The sequence below is a fragment of the Zootoca vivipara genome, chromosome 13 (assembly GCF_963506605.1).
Source record: "Zootoca vivipara chromosome 13, rZooViv1.1, whole genome shotgun sequence".
Classification (NCBI taxonomy): domain Eukaryota; kingdom Metazoa; phylum Chordata; class Lepidosauria; order Squamata; family Lacertidae; genus Zootoca; species Zootoca vivipara.
In genome coordinates, this window is record NC_083288.1 from 39,922,908 (window position 1) to 39,949,221 (window position 26,314).

General features: G+C 52.4%; 2 protein-coding genes across 2 annotated transcripts; one reads left to right on the forward strand and one right to left on the reverse strand.

Annotated features, from left to right (window-relative positions):
• Positions 1–841: 841 nt before the first annotated feature.
• ZNF646 (zinc finger protein 646) lies at positions 842–16,674 on the reverse strand. Its single transcript, XM_035135227.2, has 2 exons — positions 14,980–16,674; positions 842–9,341 (listed from the first exon to the last, which is right to left on the reverse strand). Exon 2 carries the CDS (start codon positions 9,207–9,209, stop codon positions 4,239–4,241), a length of 4,971 nt encoding a protein of 1,656 aa, XP_034991118.2. The 5' UTR covers positions 9,210–9,341; positions 14,980–16,674; the 3' UTR covers positions 842–4,238.
• Positions 16,675–17,070: 396 nt separating this feature from the next.
• On the forward strand, positions 17,071–24,216 carry ZNF668 (zinc finger protein 668). Its single transcript, XM_035135253.2, has 2 exons — positions 17,071–17,391; positions 21,437–24,216. The coding sequence occupies exons 1-2, from the start codon at positions 17,344–17,346 to the stop codon at positions 23,222–23,224; spliced, it is 1,836 nt and encodes a 611-aa protein (XP_034991144.2). The 5' UTR covers positions 17,071–17,343; the 3' UTR covers positions 23,225–24,216.
• Positions 24,217–26,314: the final 2,098 nt, after the last annotated feature.

Here is a 26,314-nt window from a genome sequence, read left to right on the forward strand (position 1 = left end):
TTCAAACCCCGTTAGGGACAGCTGCATATTCCTGCGTTGCAGGGGGTTGGACTAGATGACCCTCAGAGTCCCTTCCAACTCTGCAAATCTATGATTCTGTAACTGGAACTCCCATCAGCCCCAGTCAGCATGTGTAGCACGGCTGTGTGCAGGACTTGGCTTTCCCCTGGGCCTAATGACAAATCCTGTGTGAAGCAGTGATCACCCACCAGCAGATTTGCTTGGATCCACCCTGTGCAGTCTGTCCGTCCCCCAGCCCTTTTACCTGATCTATTTTATGCCCGCCCACAGCTATGAGGAGACCTTGTGAATGCAGGTCTCTGCATGCTCAGGGTCAAACCTGTGGGCTTTCTCCTTGTTCTTTTAAAAGCATCTAGTCGGTTTGAGGAAGACAGCAAATCAGAGAGTGAGAGTGAGAGGAAACACTTCTTTTTAGAAACCAAGAACAATTTATTTGCAGTTTTAAGTGTTTCACAGATCAGGTATGGCCACCAGGTGGCGCCAAGTACCGTGTGAAAATTGATTCCTTCCTATTACAGTACTGTACTTGGGCAAGGTGTTTGGGGGCGGGGAGAGGTCCTACGAGGGATCTAGAGACCTGGGATGTTGCTCCATCTCTGGAAGGGCAGTGAGAACTAGTACATTAGAGCAGGTGAGGAAAGGAAAATGGCTTCTTATGTTTTAAACGTTTTGTCCCCGCCCGCCCTTAAAAAAAGAGAAAGAAATCCCAGCAGCGTTCACAGTGAAGTGCATGTTAAGTAACATACCGAATGGTGATATTTAGAGAACTGGATTAAGGAGAAAGAGAAGTGGGTGGGGAAAACATTTCAAAACATAAGAAATCAGAACAAAATCATTTTAATTCCATAAAGGTTTTGGCTGACCAAAAGCCAGAAATGTCAGTTGTTGAAAACAGCAGCATAAAACAGGACTGTTTAGTACATCTGAGTGTGTCATAAAAATAAAAACTGAGAGGGGGGGGATATAACAAAATAAACAAACACATATATATGTCCCTCCCTCCCCAATAAAAAATATTACCCAACTATGTTAGAAATTCTATAAAACGTTCATCACAATAGAGAATTCTCAGCTACTTAAAAATGACTACTCTTTCTCTGATCCGAACCCACTGAAGAACTTGGATGGCTTTCACTCGGACCCCCTGCACCGCACACAGGTTTATCTGTGGCAGGCCGAGAAATTCTGCCTGGATGCGAAAAGCGTGGAGGTTGGCCTCGGAACAGCAGTGAACCCTTTGCCCACGCCAGCCAACCCCCCACAACAGAAGAGGAAAGACGCAGCAGTCAAGTTTCTAGTCTGCTTGTTTCAAAAATAGCTTAAAAGGTTCTTCGGAAAGGATTCCCCATCCCCTGCCCCTAGCCTATCACTACAAACATGGCCACCCCTTTTACAAGTTTTAGATCGTGCGAGTAGGAATCCACCCAAGTATTACAGCCAGCTAGTGCCCCATTAGGAAGGTACCACTTTGGGCTGAGGAAGGGATGGAGGCATGCTTTGTTTTATTAAAACCATTGCTGTATTTGGGGAATTAGCACATTGAGGAGAAAGGTTTAGGGCGCTGTGCTAGTTTTCGAGAAGCCAGGAAGAGTTCAAATGCGGAAGGTTTCAAACCTCCAATTCTTTATTTGCAGCCCCGACCAGGTGTCTTGCCCTGCATGCCCGGTATCTGCTTAGAGCCTTGCGGAGAACCAAAATATCTTATTAATAAAATTTAAAAGATAGGTTTAAGAGATCAAGCCGGGAAAACGTTCCAGAAGTTCTCGAGAGAGAGAAGCCCCTGTTTCCCTCAAGGCACACACCCGAGCTTCATCAAAGCATAGAGCTGACTGCATGTATCATTTGCCATAGCGCCATAAAAGTCTTGCCAGGGCAGAAGAAAGGAGAGGAGGCCTCAGGAGGGGTGCAGGAGACAATCAACTGCCCAAGGCATTCTGAGTCTCCTCAAGCACCAAAACCAGATGCAATTATTAACGAGCCTTCATACTTAACATCTAGGGTTATTTAACCCTACCTTCCGGTGGGAAAAGAGACTGACAATTACTAAGATCCTAGCAGGCATGGAAGGAGACTTCTCACTCCACTGACGTAAATCAGTGGAGGCTGGTCCACTCATACAAGCAGGGCGCTGCCCCATCAACTCCAATGTGCCCTCGGCCAACCCACCTGCCCGCTTTCTGCCCGCTTTCTTCTTTCGGCTTGTTTTGCCATCAGGGAGACGGATGGGCTGGCTCTGCCTGTCATTGTCACCTGCTGTTGGGCCTCTCCAAAGACACCAGATGCCCCTGGAGAAGGGAGCTTCCCTTCTTCTGGGGAGGGAGAGGGCTAAATCGCCCCTCTGCACCTGCCGCCATCCTAATCGCTATCAGCTCCCTGCCCCACATAGCGGCACGCTGATGCGTTTACTGCGCTCAGTGTGACATGCCGTTTGATCCGGATTCACTTCCTCCATGCATCTCGGAACAAGGACTGAGTCAGAACCAAACCAAACGTGACGTTTAGTGGCGGCACTGCACGACTCCTTCTCTTTTAACTGCACAGGGGGGGCGTGTTCCTTCCCACTGCCATAAACATGGCAAAAGGACACGGGAGATCCTGCTGGAGTTCCCACGTAGAACAGAAGGTTAAATCCACTCTCTCTCTCTCCCCCCCCCCCAGTCTGATCTGGCTTGACCATGCCACCCGTCAGTACATCAGCAGGTTAAAGGCAAATGAACAGTGCCACGCCATACAACCTAATAAACGCCACCTTTAGTTTGGCCCTCAGAATCGCCCTTAAAGGAGAGCTGCGATGCTCGAAGAAGCGTTGGGCAATGAGCTGTTATCTTGGTACATCTGGGAGGTCTCCTCCTCTGGCCCCCACTTTCGTTCCTGCATTTGGGGTCTTCTCTTCCTTCCTCTGGCACAGAGGTGCCTTAGAACTACACATCTGTAGAGACCTCTACAGGTCAGGTGATCCCTGTACCACAGGGGCAGAGGTGGTTTTAGAGAAAATACACACAGAGAGGCGGGGGTACCTGCAAAACCTTTCTTTTTTTTCCTGAGGGTTAGGAGCAGAAGTAACCTGTCCAATTGATTGCGGACATTTGTTCTTTCATCATGCTCCCGCTGGTTCCACTAGGGCCTGTGTGAGGAGACCGTTCCAGGTCCAATTTTACAAAGATTAAGGTCAACATCCAGACTGTACACTGAGTACACTTTCAGTGCACATCGTTTCCTCAAAGAACCCTAGGAACTGTAGTTTGCTAAAGATGCTGGGAGCTGCAGCTCCGTGAGGGCAAACTACCGCTCCCGGGATTCTTTAGGGGAAGCCGTGTGAATTAAATGTGCTTTACATGTATATCCTGCGCATGTGACCTTAATTTCCTCACCTAAACTCAAAGCTTTAAGTCAATCACCTCTAGGAATCCATTCTAGTAATAAACACAATAATCTTTTAGTGACTTTTCTCCAGAACCCGCTTCGAAAAGACGTCAAAGCCTACAAATTTGGACAAGTTGTAAAAACTCTCTTTTGCACCAAGAAAACGTATACAATTTTCCAGTTAAGGAGGTAGTAGTAATCCAAAGTTACTCCACACCAAGGATGCTTGTTTGTACTCATTCAGCAACTAAAACTGAGCTCACCCCCCCAATTTGTTTTTGTTTGTTTGTTTAGGACAGTACGTTTTTGATTCTACTTTTGTTTTTATTTAAAAAACCCAGGACTTTAAATACCATATGCAGCTTAAACACAAACTTGCTAACTCATCTGACTTTCAAAATGGATTTTAGAAGTATAAAAAACAGTTTGAAAACTCAAATCAGTACGGGGTTTAAGCACATGCCTGAAAGGTTCCAAGGGGGGCTAAAATTCAGTTCTCAAAACAGGATCCAAGTTTACGAAGGTTGCCGGAAGGGAGCATTTCCAAGTGACACAAAAGAGGTATCGTTGGAGTGCTCAATACAACATTCCATCAAAAGTTTGCCCCACCCCTCAGTGTCTTTGGACCCTGGTGTTCTAGAGACAAATGGGTGTGTGTGTGTGTCGTGCACCCAATTTCCTCCACATTTCACCCGCTGGGTATCCCTGACCTTCTTCCTTCCCCCCCTCCCCAATGCATGGACAATTGATCCCAGGGGTACAGCTCCCCACCCAGCCTTTCAAATTTCCCTGCAGCTGGATGTCCTTGCCCTACCATCCTTGGCACATGTGGTCCCCACACGGGCTGCCCACCCTCAGCTCACGTCCCCCGGAGCACCGCCCCTAGCAGCAGGGTACCCGCCATCCTTGGCATGCGACAGCAGGTGTTGCCGGAAGCTGAGCTGGTGGGAGAATCCCTTGGAGCAGACGGCGCAGGAGAAACGGCCTTCCTCCTTGAGGCCGCTGTGAGCCTTGGCGTGGGCGGCTAAGCGGCGGGCGGTCCGGAAGGCTTTGCCGCAGTGGGGGCAGCGGTGGCGCCTCTTGTCCGTGTGGACGTGGAGGTGGTTCTTGAGGGCCAGGAGGTTGTGGAACTCCTTCTGGCAGGTGGGGCAGCGGTAGAGGCCGGTGGCGTGTGCCTTCTTGTGGTTGAGGAGACTACCAGCATGGCGGTATGTCCGCTCGCAACTGTTGCACTTGTAGGGCCGCTCGTCCGGCAGCTGGCCGGCTGCTGCTGCACAGGAGGAGGAGGAGGAGGGATCAGCCGCTTTCTCTTCAGCGACATCCACTGCCACCTCAGACTGGTGTCTCCTCAGGTGGCGCATGAGGCTCCGAGACGCTCGGAAAGTCTTGCCGCACTCCGAACACTGGAAGCGTTTCTTTGCGTGGACGCGGCTGTGGTTCCTCAGAGCGGCACGGTTGGGGAAGTGTTTGGGGCACGTCTGGCACTGGAAAGAGCCTGGAGGGGCCCCCCCTGGGCTGCTGCCCCCCTGCTCCCTTTGGGGAGCAGTCAGGCTCCCCTCTCGCTCTTGGCCTGGAGCACTCTGGCCGCACGGGTGAGGCCTGCGCTGATGCCGCAGAAGCTGCCGCTGCCACTTGAAGGCCTTGCCGCAATCTGGGCACCGGTGGCGTTTCACTTCGTAGTGGATGCGCTGGTGGTTCTTGAGGGACATGAGGTTGGGGTAGGCCTTGCTGCACAGCGAGCAAGCAAAGTGCCCCGTCTTGTGGCTCTTCTGGTGGTTCAGCAGGCTACCCGCGTGGCGGTACGTGCGCCCGCACTCTCCACACCGGTAAGGGCGCTCTTCGGGGTCCGGGCGGCGCTTGGTGGCGCTGCCGAGAGAGTGGGCCGAATTGACCCCCTTGCCCGCTCGCTTGGCATGAGCGGACCTCCGGGGAGGGTGGGAGGAGGAGAGGTCCCGCTTCCGGTCGCGGTGGACGTGCTGGTGGCTGGCCAGCTGCTTCTGGAGCCGGAAGGCCTTGGGGCACTCGGGGCAGTGGTAGCGTTTGGTTTCGAAGTGGGTGCGGTTGTGGTTCTTGAGGGCCATGAGGTTGAAGAACTGCTTCTGGCAGGTGCCACAATGGAACAGGCCGGTCTTGTGTGTCTGTTTGTGGTTGATCAGGCTGCCTGCATGCTTGTAGCTCCGCTCGCAAATGTCACACTGGAAGGGGCGCTCCAAAGGAGAGCCCTCCTCTTCAGCAGACGGACCACCGTTTTCTTCTCCCTCCTCTTTCCCAACCTCTTGGTCAAAATGCGGAGCCCGGTGGGCCTCCAAGCCAGCTAGTCCCTCACAGGCCTCCCTGCAGACACCATACGCTTGCATATCTCTCTTCTCAGACTGGCCAGCGGCCAATGCTTCCTGTCCCAATTTTTCCTCCACAACGGGAGATGGGAGAGGGGAGGAGGAAGTGTTTGGTAGATCTTCCCCCTTTTGCAGCGCCACACCCCTCCCTTCAAGGGACTCCTCCTTCGGCGCCTCACAAACAACAGGTGGGTCCCCTGCTCCTGCAGGGTCTGGTTGCCGGAGTTCCGGCACGCTGCCGTTCAGCTTACATCTTGGGTGGTTCCGGAGGTGGTTCCGGTAGGCAGACAGATTGGGGTACTGCCGGCAGCAGAAGCCACACTGGTAATCTCCAATCTGGTGGATCTTCTTGTGATTGACCAAGCTGCCACCGTGCCGGTAAGTTTTGCCGCACTGACCGCAGGCGTAAGGCCGGCTGTCCAGGGGTTCGACGGCAGCAGCCGGTACTTCTGCTGGGGGCAGAGGTTCCTGTTCCTCCTCCAGGCGTGGGGCTCGTCGGATCTGGATCGAAGTGTCAGCCAAGGCAGCGGCCTTCTCCTCCTGGTGCCCTTCGCTGTGTTCTTCCAAGCTGGCCATATCGTCAAACGTCTGGCCACAATAGCCACAGATGTGAGAGAGGAGCTGCTCCTCTTCCTGGTCACCTACCCTGTCCAGCCGTTCGTCCGCTTCCCTTTCGAGCACCGCCTCCTGCTCCTCCCCCTGGTTTTCGCCCTCTTCATGCAGGAGGCTGTGATGGTGCTCGAGGTCCTCCTCGCTGGGGAAGATCATGCCACAGAGGCTGCAGAGAAAGGGCTGCTCTTCGGCACTGCCATCCCCACCCGGGCTGCCCCAGCCAGACGCTGTGGCTTTGGTGTGACCGTGGAAGTGGTTTTTCAAAGCCAGAAGACTGGAATACTCCTTGGGGCAGAGGGAGCACTGGTAGATGCCAAGCTGGTGGGTCTCCTTATGACTCATCAAGCTGCTCACCTGGTTGAAGCCGAGCCCACACTGCTCACAGAGGTAGGGGAGCACCTCAACGTCACCAGGCAATGGCGAGGGGGCCTTTGATTGGGACGGCCAGCCGTTCACGGCAGCGCCTTCTTCTAGAATGCCGTAGGTATCCTGGAACTCGTCGCCTGAGAACAATGCCCCAGGCACAGTGGCTCCGTCTTCGGCATCCTCCTCCTCGTTCGTAGCCACGGCAACCTCCGATGGTCCCCTCCGAGGCCTCTGATGCCCGCGCAAGTGGCTCTTCAGGGAGGCGACATTCTGGAAGTGCTTCCCGCAAAGCGAGCAGCTGAAGTCGCCCGTCTGGTGAGTCTGCTTGTGGTTGATGAGGCTCCCTGAGTGCCGGTATGACTTGCCGCACTGATCGCACCCGTACAGCCGCTGGATGGGCGACTCGGGCCTCTCGGCTGTCCCTTCGGACCACTCCCCTTCGCTCCTGTGCTGGAGGGTGTGATTCTGTAGTCCGTCCATGCTGGCAAAGGTCATCCCGCATTGGGGGCAGGCATGCGCCACCTCAGAGGAAGGCAGGACGTCCTCGGCAACAGCTGCCCCGTTCTCCAGAGCTTCCACATCCTGCCTGATAGCCTGGAGGAGATCAGCTTCCTGCGGGTGAAAGACCCCCAGTCTGGGGACCGCCGCCACCTCTATGTCTTCCGTACACGGCAGGTGGCGCAGCTGATGGAGCTGGAACTCGGCCTCCTCCTCGAAGCACTCCCCACAGCTGCTGCATGTCAAGCCACCCCCTTGCTCCTGGCTGCGCAGGCGGGCTGCCCGCAGATGCACGCGGACGTGATTCCGGAGCGCCATGAGGTTGGAGTACTGCTTGGGGCAGATGGAGCACTGGAAGACCCCGGTCTGGTGGGTGTGGCGGTGGTTCACAAGGCTGCCGCGGTGCCGGTAACTCCTCCCACAGTCCGTGCACCGGTACGGCCGCTCTTCATCTCCGGTGCCTCTTTCCTCCTCTTCCTTTGGACAGGAGGCTCCTCTCCAGGCTTCCGGTGGCTGTGGATGGCAGTCCCCGGAGTCCCCAGGGCTGTCCTCCAGTTTTGGTGGGCCCGGGAGGCCAGCTGCATGCTGGGAAGCCTCTTCCGGAGCCGACAAACCAAGCTTGGACTTGAGGTGGACCCGCAAGTGGTTTTTCAAGGCAGCCAAGTTGTACAGCTGCTTCGAGCAGATGCTGCAGCTATACACCCCGGTTTGGTGGCTCTTCTTGTGATTGATGAGGCTCCCTGCGTGCCGGTAAGTCCTGCCACAATCTCCACAGCGAAAAGGCCGCTCTTCGAACGCGGCGGAGCCACCCTCTCCTTTCAAACTTGCTTCCCATGCTCCATTGGAGCCAGGCGCCAGTGGCAAGGGACTGCGGCCTTCCTCCTCCTCTTCTTCGTCAGCTTCCTCTGGATAGAGGCAGCTGTGCCCCTTTAGCTCCTCATCGTCGCCAAAAGCCCCGCCGCAGCGGACACAGAGCTCCCCGTCCGGGTTGCAGCGCTCGCCGCCCCCTGCTTTGGAAGCGTCTTTCAGGCTGCAGGGGGCGCTGTCTCCAAAGTGTGTTGTTCCTGCCGGCGGGGGCTGGTAGATGTCCAGTTTCGCCGAGGTCTCTATGGAGTCCTCCTCCCACAGACCCTGCTCTGAGCTTTCCCAGGCCGGCAGGCCCGCTGCCTGGCTTGGGTCCTCGTCATGGGCTTTCTGGTGGCTCAGCAGTTCGGAGGGGAGTCGGAAGGCCTTGTGGCAGAAGCGGCACTTGTAGGGCCGGTACTCCGAGTGGAGGCGAGTGTGGCTCTTGAGAGCCATGAGGTTGGAGAACTCCTTGTGGCACATGCCACACTGGTACACGCCCAGCGTGTGGCTCTGCTTGTGGTTGGTCAGGCTGCCAGCGTGCTTGTAGGCTTTGTCGCACTGGTTGCACTTGAAGCGGCGCTCGTCCGCAGCAGCAGCCTGGAGCCCCGCCTCTTCCTCCTCCTCCTCCTCCCCCATCGGGAGTGGCTCCTCTGTCTCCGCTTCCCCCCGGACAGGGAACTCCAGCTGAGAAAAGTCAGCCGGCACCACCGACTCGGCGATGTACTTCTCTAGGTTGCTCAGCAAGCTCCCGCTGCTGCCTTCCATCCCGGAAAAAGTATCGGCGTCCGACGAAGATGTGTCCTGGCTCCTATGGAAGGCGTAGCTCCCGCCATTGCAGCCCTCTTCCCCCTCCTGGTCCCGGGCAGCACGAGCCAGGCAGTGGTGGCCAGTAAGCTGGGAGAAGGCCCGGAAGCTGCACCCACAGTCCCGGCACTTGTAGCGCTTCTCCTCGGTGTGGGTGCGCAGGTGGCTCTTGAGAGCCATGGGGTTGGAGAAGTCCTTGTGGCACAGCAGGCAGCAGAAGAGGCCCACCTCATGGGTGCGCCGGTGGTTCACCAGGCTGCCGGCGTGGCGGTAGCTCCGTGGGCACTGCTTGCACTTGTACGGACGCTCCTCCTGCCCGCTGGCGGGCTGCTCGCAGGTCAGGGCGGCGTCCCCCTCAGCCATTGCTCACATAAGAAGGCGGCGCTCTGCCCACTTCTTTAAAGAGGAAGCCCTGGGTGCTCTGGGGTGCAGCACGGTCCCATAGTGTGGTCTCGGGGTCCCGTTTTTCTCCCCCAAGCGCTCCGAAGCCAAAACCTACGGACACAAGGCAAGGACAGAATAGATGAGAAAACCTGGTTGAGCAAGTTGAGGTTCATTGCAACTGGAAAAGTGGGGAAATAGCACATATCCTGCAGATCAGATATGCCTACATCAACCTAGATCAGTGGTTTTTAACCCATGTGCCGTGGCACCCTGGGGTGCCTTGAAGGATGGCCAGGGGTGCCACAAGCAGCACTGGCCTCTGTCCCTCTTCCCTCCCTTCCTCTCGTGTCTCTGCCTCTGAAAGGCTAGCCCTGGCGACAAGCTCTCCAGGCGAATGGTGCCTCTGGGGCTGGCCAGGGGGTGCTGGTTGCCAGGAGCTGAGGTAGCCTCAGGGTAAGCAAGCAAACAAATGGGTGAGAGAGCCTAGCCAGCCAGTCCGCCAGCTCTTGCTGTTGGGAATGGACGGACAAGTGGGAAGCCGACAGGCAGGCACCGCGCTGGCCTTTCTTATGCTTGCTGTGTGAAAGGCCTGCCTAGGAGCTGAGTGCCTGGTGCTGAAGCGAAGCCCTTCCATCATGCAGGCCTGGCAGCGCCTGCTGCCGCCACTGCTGCCTCCCAAGGTAAGGAGCTGGCCTCATGTTCACCTTTGGCCAGTCTCCATTGGGCCACTAAGGCTGCGGGCATCCTCTTCCCAGGTCCCTGTGGGCCAGTGTGAGGAGGCAGCTCTCTTTGGGGCAGGGGAGGCAGCTCAGAGACCAGAGGCGGCAGCTGCAGCTGCCCAGAGCACTCCCAAGGAGAGAGGAGTGGAGAGGAGGCTGAGGGAATAATCCAGAAGGGAAGGTCTTCCAAAAAGGGTGAGAGGCTGCCAGCTTTTCAGGCAAGGGGTGACATAACTGGGCTCCTTAGCCCAACTGGGGTGCCACAGAAAGGGTGTAGTTCGTCAAGGGAGCCGTGAACTCAAAAGGGTTGAAAACCTCTGGCCTAGATGATTCCTCCCAACCCTCTTTCATTCCCCTCGCCCAGGGAGTTAGGAGCGCAAGTCAATGCCTTATAGTATATGCTTCTGGGATTTGCCTGCGAAACACTCAGACGTCAAGCGTCTCCTCCCAGACTGGTGCTGGTGGCAGCTGTCATCCAAAACATCTGGAGGGGCACCAGGTTGGGGAAGGTTGGAATAGTCTACACTGGGAGCCTGTGGTCCTCTAGATGTCCTTGGACAAAACTCCCATTCTCCCTGCCCATTGGATGGAGTTGAGGGGAGATGGACTTCAAAACTTCTGGTTGGGTTCAAGCTACCCATGCCTGGTCTACACAGATGGCGAGGGGCACCTGTGTATCTGCAGAACTACTCTTTCAAAGCAGAAGGTCTCAGCTTCAATTCCCCAATGGCTCCAGTTTTGTGGATTTTTTTGTTTAAGGATCCAACAGTATAGGGAAAGATATCCCAAGATCCCAGAGAGTTGCTGCCAATCAGAGTAGACACCACTGGGGTAGACTGATCAACAGTCAGATACGGGCACAATCAGCCTCCCATGTGCCTAGGCAGGCAGGCCAATGGTCAGACTCAATGAGACAGCTTAAGGTTCCGGTTTCCGCCTGCAGGAATGGCGGACCTGTTTTCCATCTCTCTGACCTTTGTAAGGAATTTGGCGGTTGCTAGGGGAGTAAATGGCAACCCCCTACCCTCTCCGGGGGTTACGGAGAGGGGCCGCTGGCCCGCGATGCCCCCAGACCCACTCCGACTGTTTTTGGAGTGGGGGGAGCTTGGGCTGAGCACTTACAAGGGCCAGGACTCCCGGACGCTAATCTGCATGGCGGGGATTTCCATGGTTAAAGAAGATAATTAGGCTTAAATCTATGGACATACTTCAGAAGGAGGGAAAGAAGCGCTGTTTACTGCTGAGAAATTTATGCTGCCGAGTGAGAGGAGTCAAAGATTGTACTGCATCTGGAAGAAGGATTGATGGGGACGGAGCGATAAGGGGAGTGAGTTTTTATTTTATTTTTTTTCTTCATATTGTTGCCTCGTACCTTCCCGGACGCGATGTCCTGGCTTGTTTGGAGTGAAAGAGAAGCAAAAGACTGTGTGAGTTGAACCTTATAACTGTTGTTACTGAGCATATTTTTTTAAAGATGTGGAGTTGCCGATGAGAAAAGCCCCCCCCTAGTCGGACGGAAGGAGTTCTGAATGCGTTCGGAGGATTTATGAGCTGTGACGCACTTTAAATTGGAGCAGCGACCTGAAGCTAAGTTCAGCTATAGGGCAAGGAGATCCATTAATTTACCAAGAGTCTATGGTTTGATGTTTGGGTCTCCTGCCTGGAAAAGCTGTAAATTCTATAATGATCGTAAATCTTCATGGCTAAAAGCGAAAGTGATTTGAGCTTTTTAAGATGGCGCTACTTCGAATTGCTTCAACGCAACAGGAGCTCCATTAAGAAGATTTATGGGGAGGCTGGACTGATTAACTCACACAGGAGAAAGAACATCTGTGAGACTTTGTTTGATATTTATATCAGCAGCTGGGAAACAATCGTGAAAGTGGAAAACATCTATGTGACTGTAAGGGGAGGATCTGGATTATTATGAACTTGAAGGACGATTTGAACTTTAGAAAAAAGACGGCAGTGGACAGTTGCGAGGAATTCCCAATTTCTTGAAGCATGGGAACCCAAATAAAAAATTCTTTAGATGATTTGGCATAACATTCGGTCTGATTGATATATATATGTGTATAATTTGAAATATTGAATGTGATATAATTGGTTTTAATTGGAAAATTAATAAAAATATTTAAAAAAAAAAAAAAAAAAGAGACAGCTTAAGAAACACAAGTAATCCATGCTTCAGTGCAAGAGACTCACTTTGGCCAGGGCTGATATCAGCACCCAATGTCCTCAGGCTGCTCTGGGTCTCCCATTAAAAAAATTAGTATTAATCTTTGAGCCCCCACTTTAATTTCCCAGTATGTCCACTTATAACAGTACTCCAAGTATCCATTGGAAAACTTAAATTGCTTCCAGGGCAGCCTGCTAAAGGGTACTTTTCTCAGGGTCCCCTCAAACCCAGCATTGGTGTGGCTCAAAATTTCAGAAGAAATTTGCCTTCTGGTGCTATGAATATACAAATTCTCTTAGCCATATGGTTGGCCACTGTGAGAGAACAGGATGCTGGACTAGATATGGAATTCCCTCCCCGACAGAGGTGCACTTGTGCTATATAGCTGCAGGCAAAAGCTAAAGACACACCTCTTTACCCTGGCCTTTGACACCTGGTCTTCAGGAACCACCCTATTCCTGTGGCTGGAATTTGTTTTAACTGTTATTAATAACTGAATTTTAAATGGTTGTAACCTGCCAACGGGTGACAACATAACCTGCTGGTGAAGAGCAGGTAATAACAACAAGAATAATAATAATAGATGTTGGAATAGGTGGTCCAGCAAAGCTCTTCGAATGGGTCTAGGTCTGCAAATCTACCTTGTATTCAACATTTAATTTCATGCAGGTGAGGAAGGACGCTGCTAGAGGAAACAGAGGACACCCTCTCCCTTCCGCCATAGGGAAGTCTCTGCCTCCCATAAGCAGCACAGAAACATCACAGAGTGGCAAAGGGTGGGGGTGTTTACTAAAAGGCTTCTCTTTTTTTTTTAAAAAAACCAAACTTAGTAACAGGCTACTTTCCATGATAGCCATAAAGAAGAGGGTCTTCTGTGGCCACTGTGGAAATTCAGTTAGTTAGCTAATTAAATTTCTATACCACTCTTCACCTGAGGATAACAGGGCATTTTACAATACAGTGGTACCTTGGTTCTCGAACTTAATCTGTTCCGGGAATCCGTTCAACATCCGAAACCGTTCTAAAACCAAGGCGCGGCTTCCGGTTGGCTGCAGGAGCTTCCTGCACTCAAGCGGAAGCCGCGTCAAGACGTTCAGCTTTCGAAAAACGTTTGCAAGCTGGAACATTCACTTCCGGGTTTGCGGCATCCGAGAGCCGATTTGTTTGGCAACTAAAGCCATTCGAGAACTAAGGTACCACTGTATATAGTATACAGATATGCAGGCTAATTTTGTAAACTGGCAAATTTTGTGGCCTTCTTTATCGGGCTACTGTAACTTCACATTCCAGTTACAGAAAGTGATACAAAGAGCAGAATTCAGCATCCTGAAAGCTTTGGACTTTTATTAATTATTAAAATGAATGAAGCCTTTATATTTGAAGGCAGTACACCACTGATTACCAGTTGCTTGAGAAAAGTGTTCCCATGCAGGATTCCTGGAACTCTAGTAGCAGAATTCCTATTCTTTACACATTGGCTGCACTTGGATGTCATTGTAAAGCATGGTTTACTGTGACAGAACATAGGTCTCTTGAACTCCCTTGCCCCTCATTTGTCTAACACGGTCACAAGGAGGAGTTTGCAAACTCTCACTTTTATTTTTTATTCATCAGAGCTTGTTGCGCTGTCAAAGCCCTCTAAAAATGTGGGTGAATTTAACTATGATTTGTTTGAAAAAAGCCAGCTTCAAGCCATGGGTTTGTAAACATTAACCACAGTTTAGAATTCAGACAAAACACTATAGTTTTCTGAAAAACAGAAGTGAAAGGTGCTATGGGCATCTTATATGGAAAGGAAAGGCATAGGTGTACTCACTCAATCAATCAACTCATGTCCTGATTTCATCCTCACAACCAAACTGGTGTGGGTAGGGGTGTGCAACCATTGGTTATCGTGACAGGAGGTGGCTGAAAGGAGCATTTGTTTCACATGACGGAAACTCTTTAACTCGCCTCCCATCCAGTTAATAAAGGGTTGGGACAGTTGCAGGCAGGAATTGGCCAAGAGGATTTCTACCATGCTATCCAAAGGCAGCCATTGCCATCTGATGAAACCCTCTGCCGCAGTCAGCTCAGTTGCTTTAAGTGTGGTGCTGATAATGCCAAGGTTGTGGGTTTGATCCCCATATGGGCCAAGCTGCATATTCCTGCATAGCAGCGAGTTGTGGAGCCTTCAGCTACAGAGACAGACTACCTTGGAATTCCACAATACGGAGAAATCTCCTAATTAGTCTCATGGCCTCAGAGGCTGGCCTTCCAGACTGCTTTGGGCAAACCACATTCCAAGGTCTGGCATGACGTCAGGCAAGGGAAAGTTCAAGCTGCAGCTAAAGGGAAGAACAACTGAATTCAAGCCAAGGAATCAAAGGAACATTTTCCCTTTTCAAGCCATGTCCTGATTCAAGTTCGACAGCAAATCTTCCTTTGCACAAGCCAGGTTACTCCCAATTATTTCCTTTGAATTTGTCACCTAATGAGTGACCTGTTAGGGGCTCATGCGGGGCAGAGGAGGTTAGGATCTGGCCTTCCTGTCTTCACATAATAGAACTATAATGGATCCAAACAAACAGGACCTGGGAATCCAGGACTCTATCCCCATCTCTGTTAGGAAAGTAGTGAGGCTGAATAATGTGCTAGGTGTTTTCCATACCTATGAAAGCAGAATGGTGAAGATGGGAGATTTTACCCAGGGGTGCAGTAAAGCATGCAAGCCAAAAAACTGCCTTTTAAACATACCTTTCTGCAGACTGCACAAACAGATAAGCTCTGTTTTTGCAAAAACAAGGATAGGTCACACAAAGGTTAAAGTGTAGGACTCCAGACACATTTACAAAGAAGGTTGCTTTCTTACCTCTCAGATCACACTGAGCATCCCAGCTGAGCACCGCACTTCTCTAACATGAGAAGTAAACAGAAGGCAGGGAATAAAGTCCAGGAGACTGGCATGTTGAACTGTGCTTAAAATAAAAATAATACGAGAGTGGGAAGTGACTTTTCTAAATTGGGACAGGTAGTTTCACATGGTTTAAGCCACTAAATATATTGCTTGGATTTTCCATAAGGAAAGGGAAATGTACAGATCTTCAGGATGCAGGAGAGTCTGATTTTCAGTTCAAGACATATTAACGGAACAAGTACCTTGAGTGTACAGGGACTAGTATTCAGACCTCAAAATGCTATGTTCAAGTAGAGATTCCAGATTCACAATGGGTCTGAATACCAAACTTAAAAGTACAGATGGAAATCTCAGGCTCTTCACATCAGGTAGCTTCAAGTACTGCAGGTCCCCAGGTGGAGATATTGAAACATTGTTTCATAAGAGTTCAAACCACATGCTCCGTCGGAGAGGCAGCATTTTGTGGGGAGATTCGACACCTAGATCACCCAGGAGTCAGGGAGAGCAGCTAGCATCTGTCTGTATTTACTCCAGGACCTCTAAGGCATGAGGGATGAAAGCTCCCAGGGAGGCTGGACCTGCGAGGTCACAGGGAGAGGCAGTGGTCAGCAATTATACTTCAGGAAAGGGAGAAGGCAGCAAACCCTCGGGATTCTGGGTGCAGGCTGAGGATATGGGGTGCCAGGTCTTCTTCTTCCAGCTGTAGGGGACAAGCAGAAGAACTCCAGAGTCCACTCAGGATCCAGCCATGAGGTAGAAGAGACGCCCCACGTAGTTGCCTCAGTTTCCTGGAAGACAAACGCACACAGTTCTCTTCCTCGTCCTCCCAAGGGGCGATGGGCGAGTTTGCTCGAGGCAAGCGAGGAGAAGCGAAACGTGGGAGGGGAACTCCTGCTGCTGCCCAGCCCCTTTGGAGCCCCCAGGAGCAAAAGCTGGCCCTTCAGGCGCCCCCTACTTCTCCCCGAGGCGCCTCACTCGAAGGGGCCGGCACTCCAGAAAACCTCCTTCCTTAAGAGCTGAGGATTTGGATTCGAAGAAGTCACAGAGGCTGGGGCAACAACAAATACTTCCTTTTGTTGCTAGGAAACAGGAAATGTGCACCCGCCAAAGCTCTCCCCCGCCAATCAAGATGGGGCTCCACTTCCGGCGACTTTCTGCCGCCTGCGGTGGAGAGAAGAGGTGTAACGCCCAAAGTCTTCCCCCGCCAGAACTTGGCACCCACGCAGAGAGATACTCCCTCGAAAAAGAAATGATAATCGGGTAAGCAAAAAAAGGAGCTACGGCAAACTATTGGTCTTCTGTAGATGCTGAGTGGCGTTGCTGTAGATCTCGGCATCTCCAGGATGAAAACTATCTTCAAACTCTGACTCTGCGCTGGAAATTAGCTCTTCGTTAAGTTACCTTAAAACGGATGCAGCGTACGGCTCTGCGCTTTGGGCATCTCTATGAGAACTAACCGGAACTTCCTGTCCAAATTTCAACGGCGGTTCCGCTCTAGCAGTGCAAAGTATAGAGCGGTTTCGTTCGCCATAGAGATTCCGATAGAAGAGTGTCGCCGCCGCTGCTGGAGAAGAGAACGCGGACACAAAGGGAGGCTTCGATTTCACAGAAAGTTTCCCGCTCGTGCCTTTCTGGTTCCTCTCCCTACGGTCGCCTCATGTGGTGTGTTACAGAGATACAGGTCCCAACAACAACAGTTCCACTCGGAACGTATATTTAGTTCCGTGCTTCCGAAGCCATAGCGAAGGCCGCATTACAACCGCAGCAAATCTCATCCCCACCCCATTACACACCTTGCCAGTCCAGGATGCGCCTCCGGCCAACGCAACTGAAAAGCAGAACGACCCCAAATTTGGAACCAGGGTTTTTGTTTTTATAAAAGCAGAGGGGTCAAAAGGTATCGGGAAATGCCACACACCACTCGGTGTAACAGCCAAACTCTTCCCCGCCACACTTCTTGTCCGTCGCGAAGCTTCGCCCCGCTTTCCGATGCCACACTTCCGTCCCCCGTGCAATTCCGAACCCCTTCCCCGCTGCATCCTCGGCCATGCCACACTTCCTGTCCGCGCTGCTACCCCGCCCCGTCCCTTGCAATCCAACGAAGCTGGTTAAACGGCCTCCGCCTTGAATACAAAATGCAATTTTTTCATTTAACCTTAGGCTGAAGCAGAGATGGTAGCTGAATCCATGCTCCGCCTAGTGACTAGTCAACGGGACTTGGGCTAAGTAGCAATTCCTGCCCCCCCCCGCGGTCCTCCCCTTTCTGCCTCCGTTTCCTCCGGGGTCCTAGCGCTCCTCCTCTTTCCCCTCCTCCTCCCGATGGAGCCGCAGACGAAGGAGAAAGCCAATAGACAAAGGAGAGAGCAGGTAAGGAGAGAGCAAGAAATGCAGGTTGGGGCAGCCTTCCTGAGCCTTGACTTAATGCCTTCTCTCTGTTTATTAATGCATTTTTTTAAAAATGAGAAAATTAAAAATTGAAAAGCAGATCGGTCCTGGTGCAAAGCCTCGCGTTGGACCCTGCTCCCCCTCCTTGCGCCCAGGCGGCCACCTCCCCTGGTCCTAAAGACAGCCATTTTGCCGGGGAGTCTCCGGAGATGCGTCTTTGGCTCGGGTGCCAGGCGCTGCCGGGACCTGCCCGGGCATCGCGGAGCCTGAGAGGGGACCTGGAGGGGTGGGGTGGGGGGCTGAGAGCCTTTTGCTTTGTATGGGGGTTCGGAGGGGGGAAGCAAAGGAGATGCGGGTTTCTCCCCCTCCCTCCTCCTCTTTTTGTTTGTTGGTCCCTCGGTCCTAGAGACAGCCATTTTGCAGGGAGGCTCTTCGGCCGGAGCAAACCTTTTGTGCGTCTCTGGGTTGCTCTCCCGGCCCCCGGAGCATCCAGCGGCAAACATCTGCTAGCAATTGTTCTCCCGGCAGACGCGCAAACGTCCAGACGTCCCCTTTGTTGCTGGAATCTATTAAGCCAAGGAGGTGGGAATTCCTTTGCAAAGGCTGTCTCTTAGGAGAGCAGTTTCTGCAACAGATCTGTCCATCTGCGAGAACATTTTGCTAAAAAAAGAAAAAAGAAAAGGAGATGGATGGACAGCTCTAGCTGTCCGAAGGTTTTATTCTCTTAACTAGAACTGCTCCATCCCGCATTTTACAGATGAACACGGAGAGAGCCTTTTGCCCGACGATTTTCAATACGAGCATAAGAGAGCAGTTCACGTTAAAAGGAGGGACAAACCCTTTTGGGTGTTTCAAAATATCGTTTAATCTCACACTGCTTACATTAGTATATGGAAAAGCTGCAATCCCCAAGTACATTCCACGGCAACGACGACCTCCATAGGCGGTGATGGGGATGTAAGCAAAGTTGTGTACATGCAAATATAGCCATAGGCCCCCCCCCACCCAATTTGAAGCTTTATCTTCTAGAGACCCCAGTCTCCTCTTCTCCCCCTTCCCTTCCCGCAAACAGTTTTTAACCAGGGAAGAGGGACTCAGAAATAGGAATTATTTATGGTAAATAGAGAGGTTCTGGATTTGTGCAGCATCAGATTGTCTCCACTTCAAATTGGGTTCCAAATAGATCACTGCAACTTCAAAGTGTTTGTCTCTCCAGCCTCCCTCAAATCTGCAACCTAAGAAGCACCTAGATCTCTTCCCTAGATTCAGATCAATTTACATGATGCATTTCTTTCGCTTCCACATCAAACTTTTATTTTGGGGGTTCAGGCATTGAGTGGCAGTTTTTTTCTTCTTCCTGAAAAGAGAGGTGCCTTGACTCCTTGGATGAGAAGCCTGTACCTTCTGCCTAGGAAAGCTTCACTTCTGCTCCCAGATGTACGAAGGCTGGCTGTGGTCCTGTAGTGTGAAACGGGCATTCCAGATGTGCTCAGAGGCACTCCTCTCTTTCTACCAACCTTTGAAGTGGGTTCCTTAGCTCAGATTATGCCCTGGGGAGGGGAAAGACTTTCTCTTGCATGTTCTATTGTCCAGCCAGTCTCTCTCCTCTGCAAACTCCTCTCCATGGTTTGCAAACCTTTGCTGCCTTTCCCTCGCTGGGGTCTTAGAGACAGCCATTTTACATCCCAGGCCTTCAGCCCATACAAAGGGAATAGAATTCTTCCTGTGTATACATCTCTGATTGCCTTTGCAAATCCCAGAAACTCCACCGGAAAGAGAATTGTAGATGATGTTTATTATTATTATTTTTATTTACTCTGAGATTGTTCTTCCATCTTCCATAAAGATGCATTTTTAGCTGTTTTCTCGTCCCTTTATCCTCTCCCCGTCCCCACCCCCAGATCTTAATCCAGCCATTTTGCGAGGAGCACCATCCAGGCTCGGGGGAGGCAAGCAAAATACCTCCACAATCTGTCTTTGTTGAGCAGAGAAACGTATCATTTCCACCGCTTCCCCACCCCAAACATACTCTCCTGTCTGGATTTTGAACTTTGTTCCTACCAGCTGTCCTTTTCCTTCCCTCCTGGGGGCCAAATATGGGTCCCTGTACCCCAGATAGCCATTTTGCAAGTATTCTGCATAAGGCAGAGAGAATTTTGGTGGTGATGGTGTTTAGTTGCATGCGCCTTGCAAACTGCCTGCAGAGCAGAGTCTCTCTTGCGCTAAGGGAATTTCTGCATTCCAAAACTCTGTCCTTTCCTAGGTTCAAAGATAACCGTGGCTTCTCAGAGCCCAGGCAAGCCCCAGTGACACCAGAAGCTATAGGTCCCACTCGCAACACAAACAGCTTACATATATAGTAAACAGAATATATGTTATTATTAAAATATGCTGTACCATTTAGCCCCATGGAATAAATACCTTCCACCCACATGCTTATTATTGTCTGGTTTTTACTGGATGCCTTTAATTTATTTTTGTTTGATTAATGAGTTTTACCCTTCTAGCCTTAGACCACAAATCTTTAATTTACAGCAGCACTCGGGATTTCCCCCTGCCTCCACGCAGTCCCTCTTCTTTGGCAAATCTAACCCCATGAGGTTGGGCAATCAACTCCCCGGCCATACCAATGATTATTTAAGGGGTGAATGCTGATGAGCCCTGACTCAGTTTGCTTGCACTATATTTCTTCTCTACAACCCATAATTTGTGGCTCTGCTTGTCCCGCATCTGTCTTTCAAGCAGTTGCAGCCTTGTGACTAGAAGAGGGAAGGATGACTCTAGGCCAGGCACCCCCAAACTAGGCCCTCCAGCTGTTTTGGGACTACAACTCCCATCATCCCTAGCTAACAGGACCGGTGGTCAGGGATGATGGGGATTGTAGTCCCAAAAGAGCTGGAGGGCTGAATTTGGGGGTGCTTGCTCTAGGCCCACCACCCCATCACTTAGGGCCTGTGGGTGATGCTACGGAGGAGGAGTGATGGTGGGTGATGCTAATGGAGGAGCCAGCTCCAACAGGCTGCTAGACCTCATGAAGCTAGGTAAGAGATTTTCTTTCTGCAGGCAGCCGTGGGTTGCTTCTTGGGGAATGCAAGTGGGGAGAGTTCCTGTTGCTCTTAGGTCCCTGGTTGGCCACCGTGAAAACTAGGTAGGACTGGATTCAGCTGGGCTCTTCTTCATGGTTGTAGGTGCACAGTGTTGAAGAAGAGTCCTGCAGGATCAGGCCAATGGCCCATCTAGTCCAGCCAACCAGATACCTGGGGGAAACCTGGGACCAGAATGTGAGCACAAGAACACTCTCCGCTCCTGTGGTTTCCAGCCACTGGTATTCAGCTTGGGGGGTAATCCTGTATCCTTTGCTGTCATTTGAGGCTCAGTGGCCCGGTGTGCCTTCCCTCAGCTTCGGCAGGTGGCCTACCCGGACAGGGACAACCCAACTACTCTTGCCTATGCTCTGGTAACCTTGAGGTTCTTCAATGCATTATACATACAACTGCCTCTGAAGACTGCTTGGGAACTTCAGCTGGTGCAGAATTCAGCGGTCGTACATCAGGAGATGAGACTGCCTCTCCATATGAACCAGCCTTGATCCTGTGGTCATCCTCTTAGGCCCTTCTTCGTGTGCCTCCTCCTCGAGAGGTCCGGAGGGTGGCAATAAAAGAACGGGCCTTTTCTACAGTGGCTCCCCGTCTGGGGAATGCTCTCCCCAGGGAGGCTCGCCTGGCACCTTCATTATACGCCTTTAGGCGCCAGGCGAAAACATTCCTCTTCAAGCAGGCCTTTGGCAAATTGACACCCTGTACCCTTTTAAATGTGAGAGGGGATTGGGGGAGGGAGGTTTATTGACTTGTGGGGGTTTTTTGCTCTTGTTTTTACAACGTTTCTTGTGTTTTCATCTTGTATTCTTATGTTGCCAACCACCCTGAGATTTGTGGAGGAAGGGCGGTGTACAAATCAAACCAACCAACAAATATTCGGAAGCGTTTATGCCTCCAACTTTTAGCTTCCTTCTGCTTGTTTCTTTCAGGCAGAGGCCTCTCCAAAAATGGCGGAAGCTGTGGAGGAGGAGGAGTCAGGGGTGGAGGTGAAGCTGGAAGACGACGAGGAGGAAGAGCCCGGCTATATCCAATCCGGCCGGCGCTACAAGTGCCTAACGTGCAGCAAGACCTTTCCAAACGCGCCCCGCGTGCTGCGCCACCTGAAGTCCCACGCGGCCGGCGCCGGCTTGGACGGCAAGCTGTCCTGCCCCAGCTGCAGGAAGGAGTTCCCTGACCGCGGGCAGCTCCGCAAGCACCAGCTCAGCCACCAGACAGAGCGGCCCTTCCAGTGCCAGCTGTGTGCCAAGGCCTACAAGACGGCGCCCGAGCTGCGGAACCACGGGCGCAGCCACAGCGGCGAGAAGCCCTTTGTGTGCCACGAGTGCGGCAAGGCCTTCATGCAGCCGGTCTGCCTGCGGGTGCACATGGCCCGCCACACGGGGGACCTCCCCTTCCGCTGCCAGCAGTGCCACAAGGGCTACGGCACGCTCTCCAAGCTGAAGATCCACCAGCGATCCCACACGGGCGAGAAGCCCTACTCGTGCAGCGAGTGCGGCAAGCGCTTCGCCGACCCCTCGGTCTTCCGCAAGCACCGCCGGACCCACGCCGGGCTGCGCCCCTACCAGTGCCAGGCGTGCCACAAGACCTACGCCGAGCTCAAGGACCTGAAGAACCACGAGCGCTCGCACACGGGCGAGCGGCCCTTCCTGTGCCAGGACTGTGGCAAGGCCTTCTCGCGCTCGTCGTCGCTGGCCTGCCACCAGCGCATCCACGCGGCCCACAAGCCGTACCGCTGCAGCCTGTGTGGCAAGGGCTTCACGCAGCTCTCCTCCTTCCAGAGCCACCAGCGCACACACTCCGGGGAGAAGCCCTTCCTGTGCCCGCAGTGCGGGCGCATGTTCAGCGACCCCTCCAGCTTCCGGCGGCACCAGCGGGCGCACCAGGGCCTCAAGCCCTACGCCTGCGACAAGTGCGGCAAGGCCTTCCGCCAGCCGGCCGACCTGGCCATGCACCAGCGCATCCACACGGGCGAGAGGCCCCACAAGTGCCCCCAGTGCGACAAGAGCTTCGTGGCCTCGTGGGACCTCAAGCGCCACCTGCTGGTGCACTCGGGGCAGCGGCCCCACCAGTGCGGCGAGTGCGGCAAGAGGTTCGCCGAGCGCGCCAGCCTCACCAAGCACTACCGCGTCCACTCCGGGGAGAGGCCCTTCAAGTGCGGCCGCTGCGGGAAGGCCTTTGTGGTCTCGTCCAGCCTCAGGAAGCATGAGCGCACCCACGGCAACGAGGGCGGCGACAAGCCTGCCCCCCTCACCAACCAGGACCTCCTCGCCACAGACCAAGCAGCCATCGTGGTCGCCACGGTGATGCCCGCTTGCGGGGAGTGTGGCGAGGCCTTTGGCTCCACCCAGGAGCTGCGGCGCCACGAGCGGCTGCTCCACCCTTCCCTGCGCCCATTCCCCTGCCCCGAGTGTGGCAAGGGGTTCTCGGACCGGGCCGGGCTGCGCAAGCACGAGCGCATCCACTCCGGGGTCCGCCCCCACGCCTGTCCCCAGTGCCCCAAGGCCTTCCTGGGCGCCTCTGACCTGCGCAAGCACCTCAAGACGCATGCGGCCCCCGAAAACAAGAGCTCTGACGACACCGTGGTGACCGCCACCATCACGACCTACGAGCAGCTGCTCCCCGCCCACATCCACCCCCATCACGATGACGACGGGATGGAGACAGACAAGGATTCTCCCTCGGACTGTCTTCCGGAGGCTCTCACTGAACCTTCCTAAGCGCAGTCTCTTCTTTCCTGACGTGTGACTGGGCAGCTTGGCTTGTTGGTATCATGGCCTCCCCACACCATGGTGGCATGTTTTTATGAACCCCATAGTCCTTCCTTCCTTCCTTCCTTCCTTCCTTCCTTCCTTCCTTCCTTCCATGCCTCCCCTTTGGGGTACAGCTCTTGCTCCCCCAGCACTTCTCCTTGTAGAAGCAGGCTTGGCTATGGGCGCTTCGTAAGCCATGCCTCTTACAGGTGAAACTCGGAAAATTAGAATATCGTCGAAAAGTGCATTTATTTCAGTAACGCAACTTAAAAGGTGAAACCAATATATGAGATAGATGCATGACATGCAAAGCGAGATATGTCAAGCCTTTATTTGTTGTAATTGTAATTATCTGTCGTTAGGCGGGTCAATTATTAATGGAATGTAATTAATGAAATGTAATAGCGATGTTTATTTTTGTATTATTGTAACCATTTGTTTTATTACTGTGGAATTTCCAAAAGAAAGCATTTGTAAAAATTAAAAGAAAAATTAAAAAACCAATAAGTTGCATTACTGAAATAAATGCACTTTTCGACAATATTCTAATTTTCCGAGTTTCACCTGTAAGTAGGTGTGGCTTTAGTCTCCCTTGCTAGCCCTGCTCCTTCCTCCAGCATCAGACATTTGCCTACCTGGTGGGGGAATGAACTTTGGACACCCCCTCACACACACCAATAGGAGTCCGTATTTGTTGCATCTGTGCATGTGCTTCTGCCCCCTGCAGACCCATCCTGCTGTCGGGTTATGTGCGCATCTGTGGCAATCCATTGGTTTACTGACACCGTGTGGGGTTTTTTGGGGTGTGTGTGTGGAGTTAAATTATGAGAGTTTGGGGGGGGGGATGCAAGGAACTTCCCCCTGCCCTATCAACTCCCAGGACAATTAACTCTACTCAATCCGGGTCATGCTGTCTGAACAGATCAAATAAAAGCCTTGTGGTTTTTTTTTTAAAAAAATGGGGCGGAGAAAGTGCTCAATCCTATATGAGTTGCAAGTTGTGGTTATGGGGCAACAGGACCCCAAAGTCTTTTTACTCCCCTTCCCTGACCTACTGAATCTAGCTCTTCTTCCAGAGCTGAGGATGGAATTCGGACGTCCTGCTCCTTTCCGGCCGGCTGCTACAAACCTTCCCAGGGAGCACAGCAGTTTTAGGCCATCCATATTGCGTGGCCCTTGTTACTGCAAAGCCTCTGCTGCTGATTGGCTGGGCTGCTGTGACAGCTCAGAATGCTCAGCTGCTCATGGAACCAAGCAGTTTGCTGGGCGGCTTGCCTGGGAGAAGGGAAATTTGTCAGTTTGGTTGGGGTTTAAACATCACACAGAGAGAGGCGAGGAAGAGAGTGCGCGAGGGCAGGGGGGCCTTAAGCAAGGGAGCTGGAGGAGAAACACGGAAACAATTACACACACAGCTTGTACAAAATGTACACACACGGTGCATTGGAGGGAAGGAAGTGGGCAGGCAATGTGTGAGAGGCGGATGCTAGGCCCTGACTAGAGCAGGGTGTGGGGGGCAACCTTTTTCATGTATGTCAGGGGGGTGCTAACTTGTCTGAAGTTAGTGGCTCTGGCTGGTGGAACACGTCATGCAGCCTCTTGCTCACAGGCGATTGTGGCGTTAATAATAATTTTATTATTTATATGCCTCCCATCTGACTGGGTTCCCCCGGCCGCTCCGGGTAGCTTCCAACAGAATATTAAAACACAAAAGCGTATTAAGGCCTGACCCTGTAGTCAAAGACAGTTGTCTTCTGGGCTTCACCTCTCCCTGTGGGTGGCTGGTGGTCAAGGGTTCCTGCAGTCAAGTCATGAAATGGCTTGCGAACATCTTTTCTGCGGCGGGAGGTGTCAAAAGCAATTGTCTTCCCACGGCAGAGCCAGTGGTTGGGGCCTCTCACTCGTGATGTTTGGCCAACCCAGACCAGGATGGGATTAGGGTGCTTCGTTTCCACTAGAGGCCCTGTGCCTTTTCAGCTGCACGGCAGGCAGAAATTTAGCAGGCCAAGCTGCAGTGTCTTTGAGTCGGACCACAGGATCCTGCCTTAGACCAAGGCAGACCATTGGTACATCTAGATCAGTGCTGTCTACACTAACTGGCAGCAGATTTTGGGGATTTTGAATGAAGATGTTTCTCCTAGCGCATCCTGGAGCTGCCAGGGATTGAACCTGGGGCCTTCTGCACGCCAAGCACATGCTCTGCCAGTCTGACCAGTATCTGCTTTGACAGGCAGCAGCTCCCCACTGAATGTGCGACAGAACTCCATGCAAAATATGTGCCTTAAACCTCTCCGCTTCCCCCAGCAATACTTCTCTGCGGTAGGAGCAGCTCCGTCTGTTGAATGTTCACTTAGCAGATATTAAAGGTGTGCAGCCTTTGCCTGTAGAAAGGCAGATGAGATTTAGGAGTTCCAGGGCGCCGACCTCCGTTCCAAACCCTCAGCTCTTTGGGCCAGAGATAACCAATGTAGCCCCTTCCAGATGCTGTGGACTACAACTCCCATCACCCCAGGTCATTGGCCATGCTCATTGGGGCCAGTGGGACATTGGAGGACCCCGGCTGCTCCTGCTCTGCACTCAGGAGGATGGTGCAGGGTGCAGCCCTCCAGCTGCCATTGGATACCTTCAGTCCCCACCTGCGTGGTGCAGGGTGAAGGATGATGGGAGTTGTAGTCCAACAACATCAGAACATTTCTCTCTCCTGCAGAACGACCTGGCAAGGTTGTCTTTTGCTTCAGCAGAGCTCAGTCTTTGCAGATAGAAGCTCCAAGATTCAACCTTGGGCATCCTCAAAGACCTTCCATGTTGACAATACTGAGCTAAGTGGACCAGTAAGAGGCAGCTTCCCTGTCGAGCTTAATCCCCAGCAATTCCAGCTAAAAGGATAATATAAAAAGCTGGTGTTTGCTGCTGCAGTCAGATCAAATATAATGTTCTCCATTAGCTAGGAAACTTTTGCATCCCAAGGGCCACATTCCCTTCTGGGCAACCTCCTGAGGGCCATGTCGCATTGCTGGGTGGGGCCTGGGATAAAAGTGAGTAACAAACATACCCCTCCCA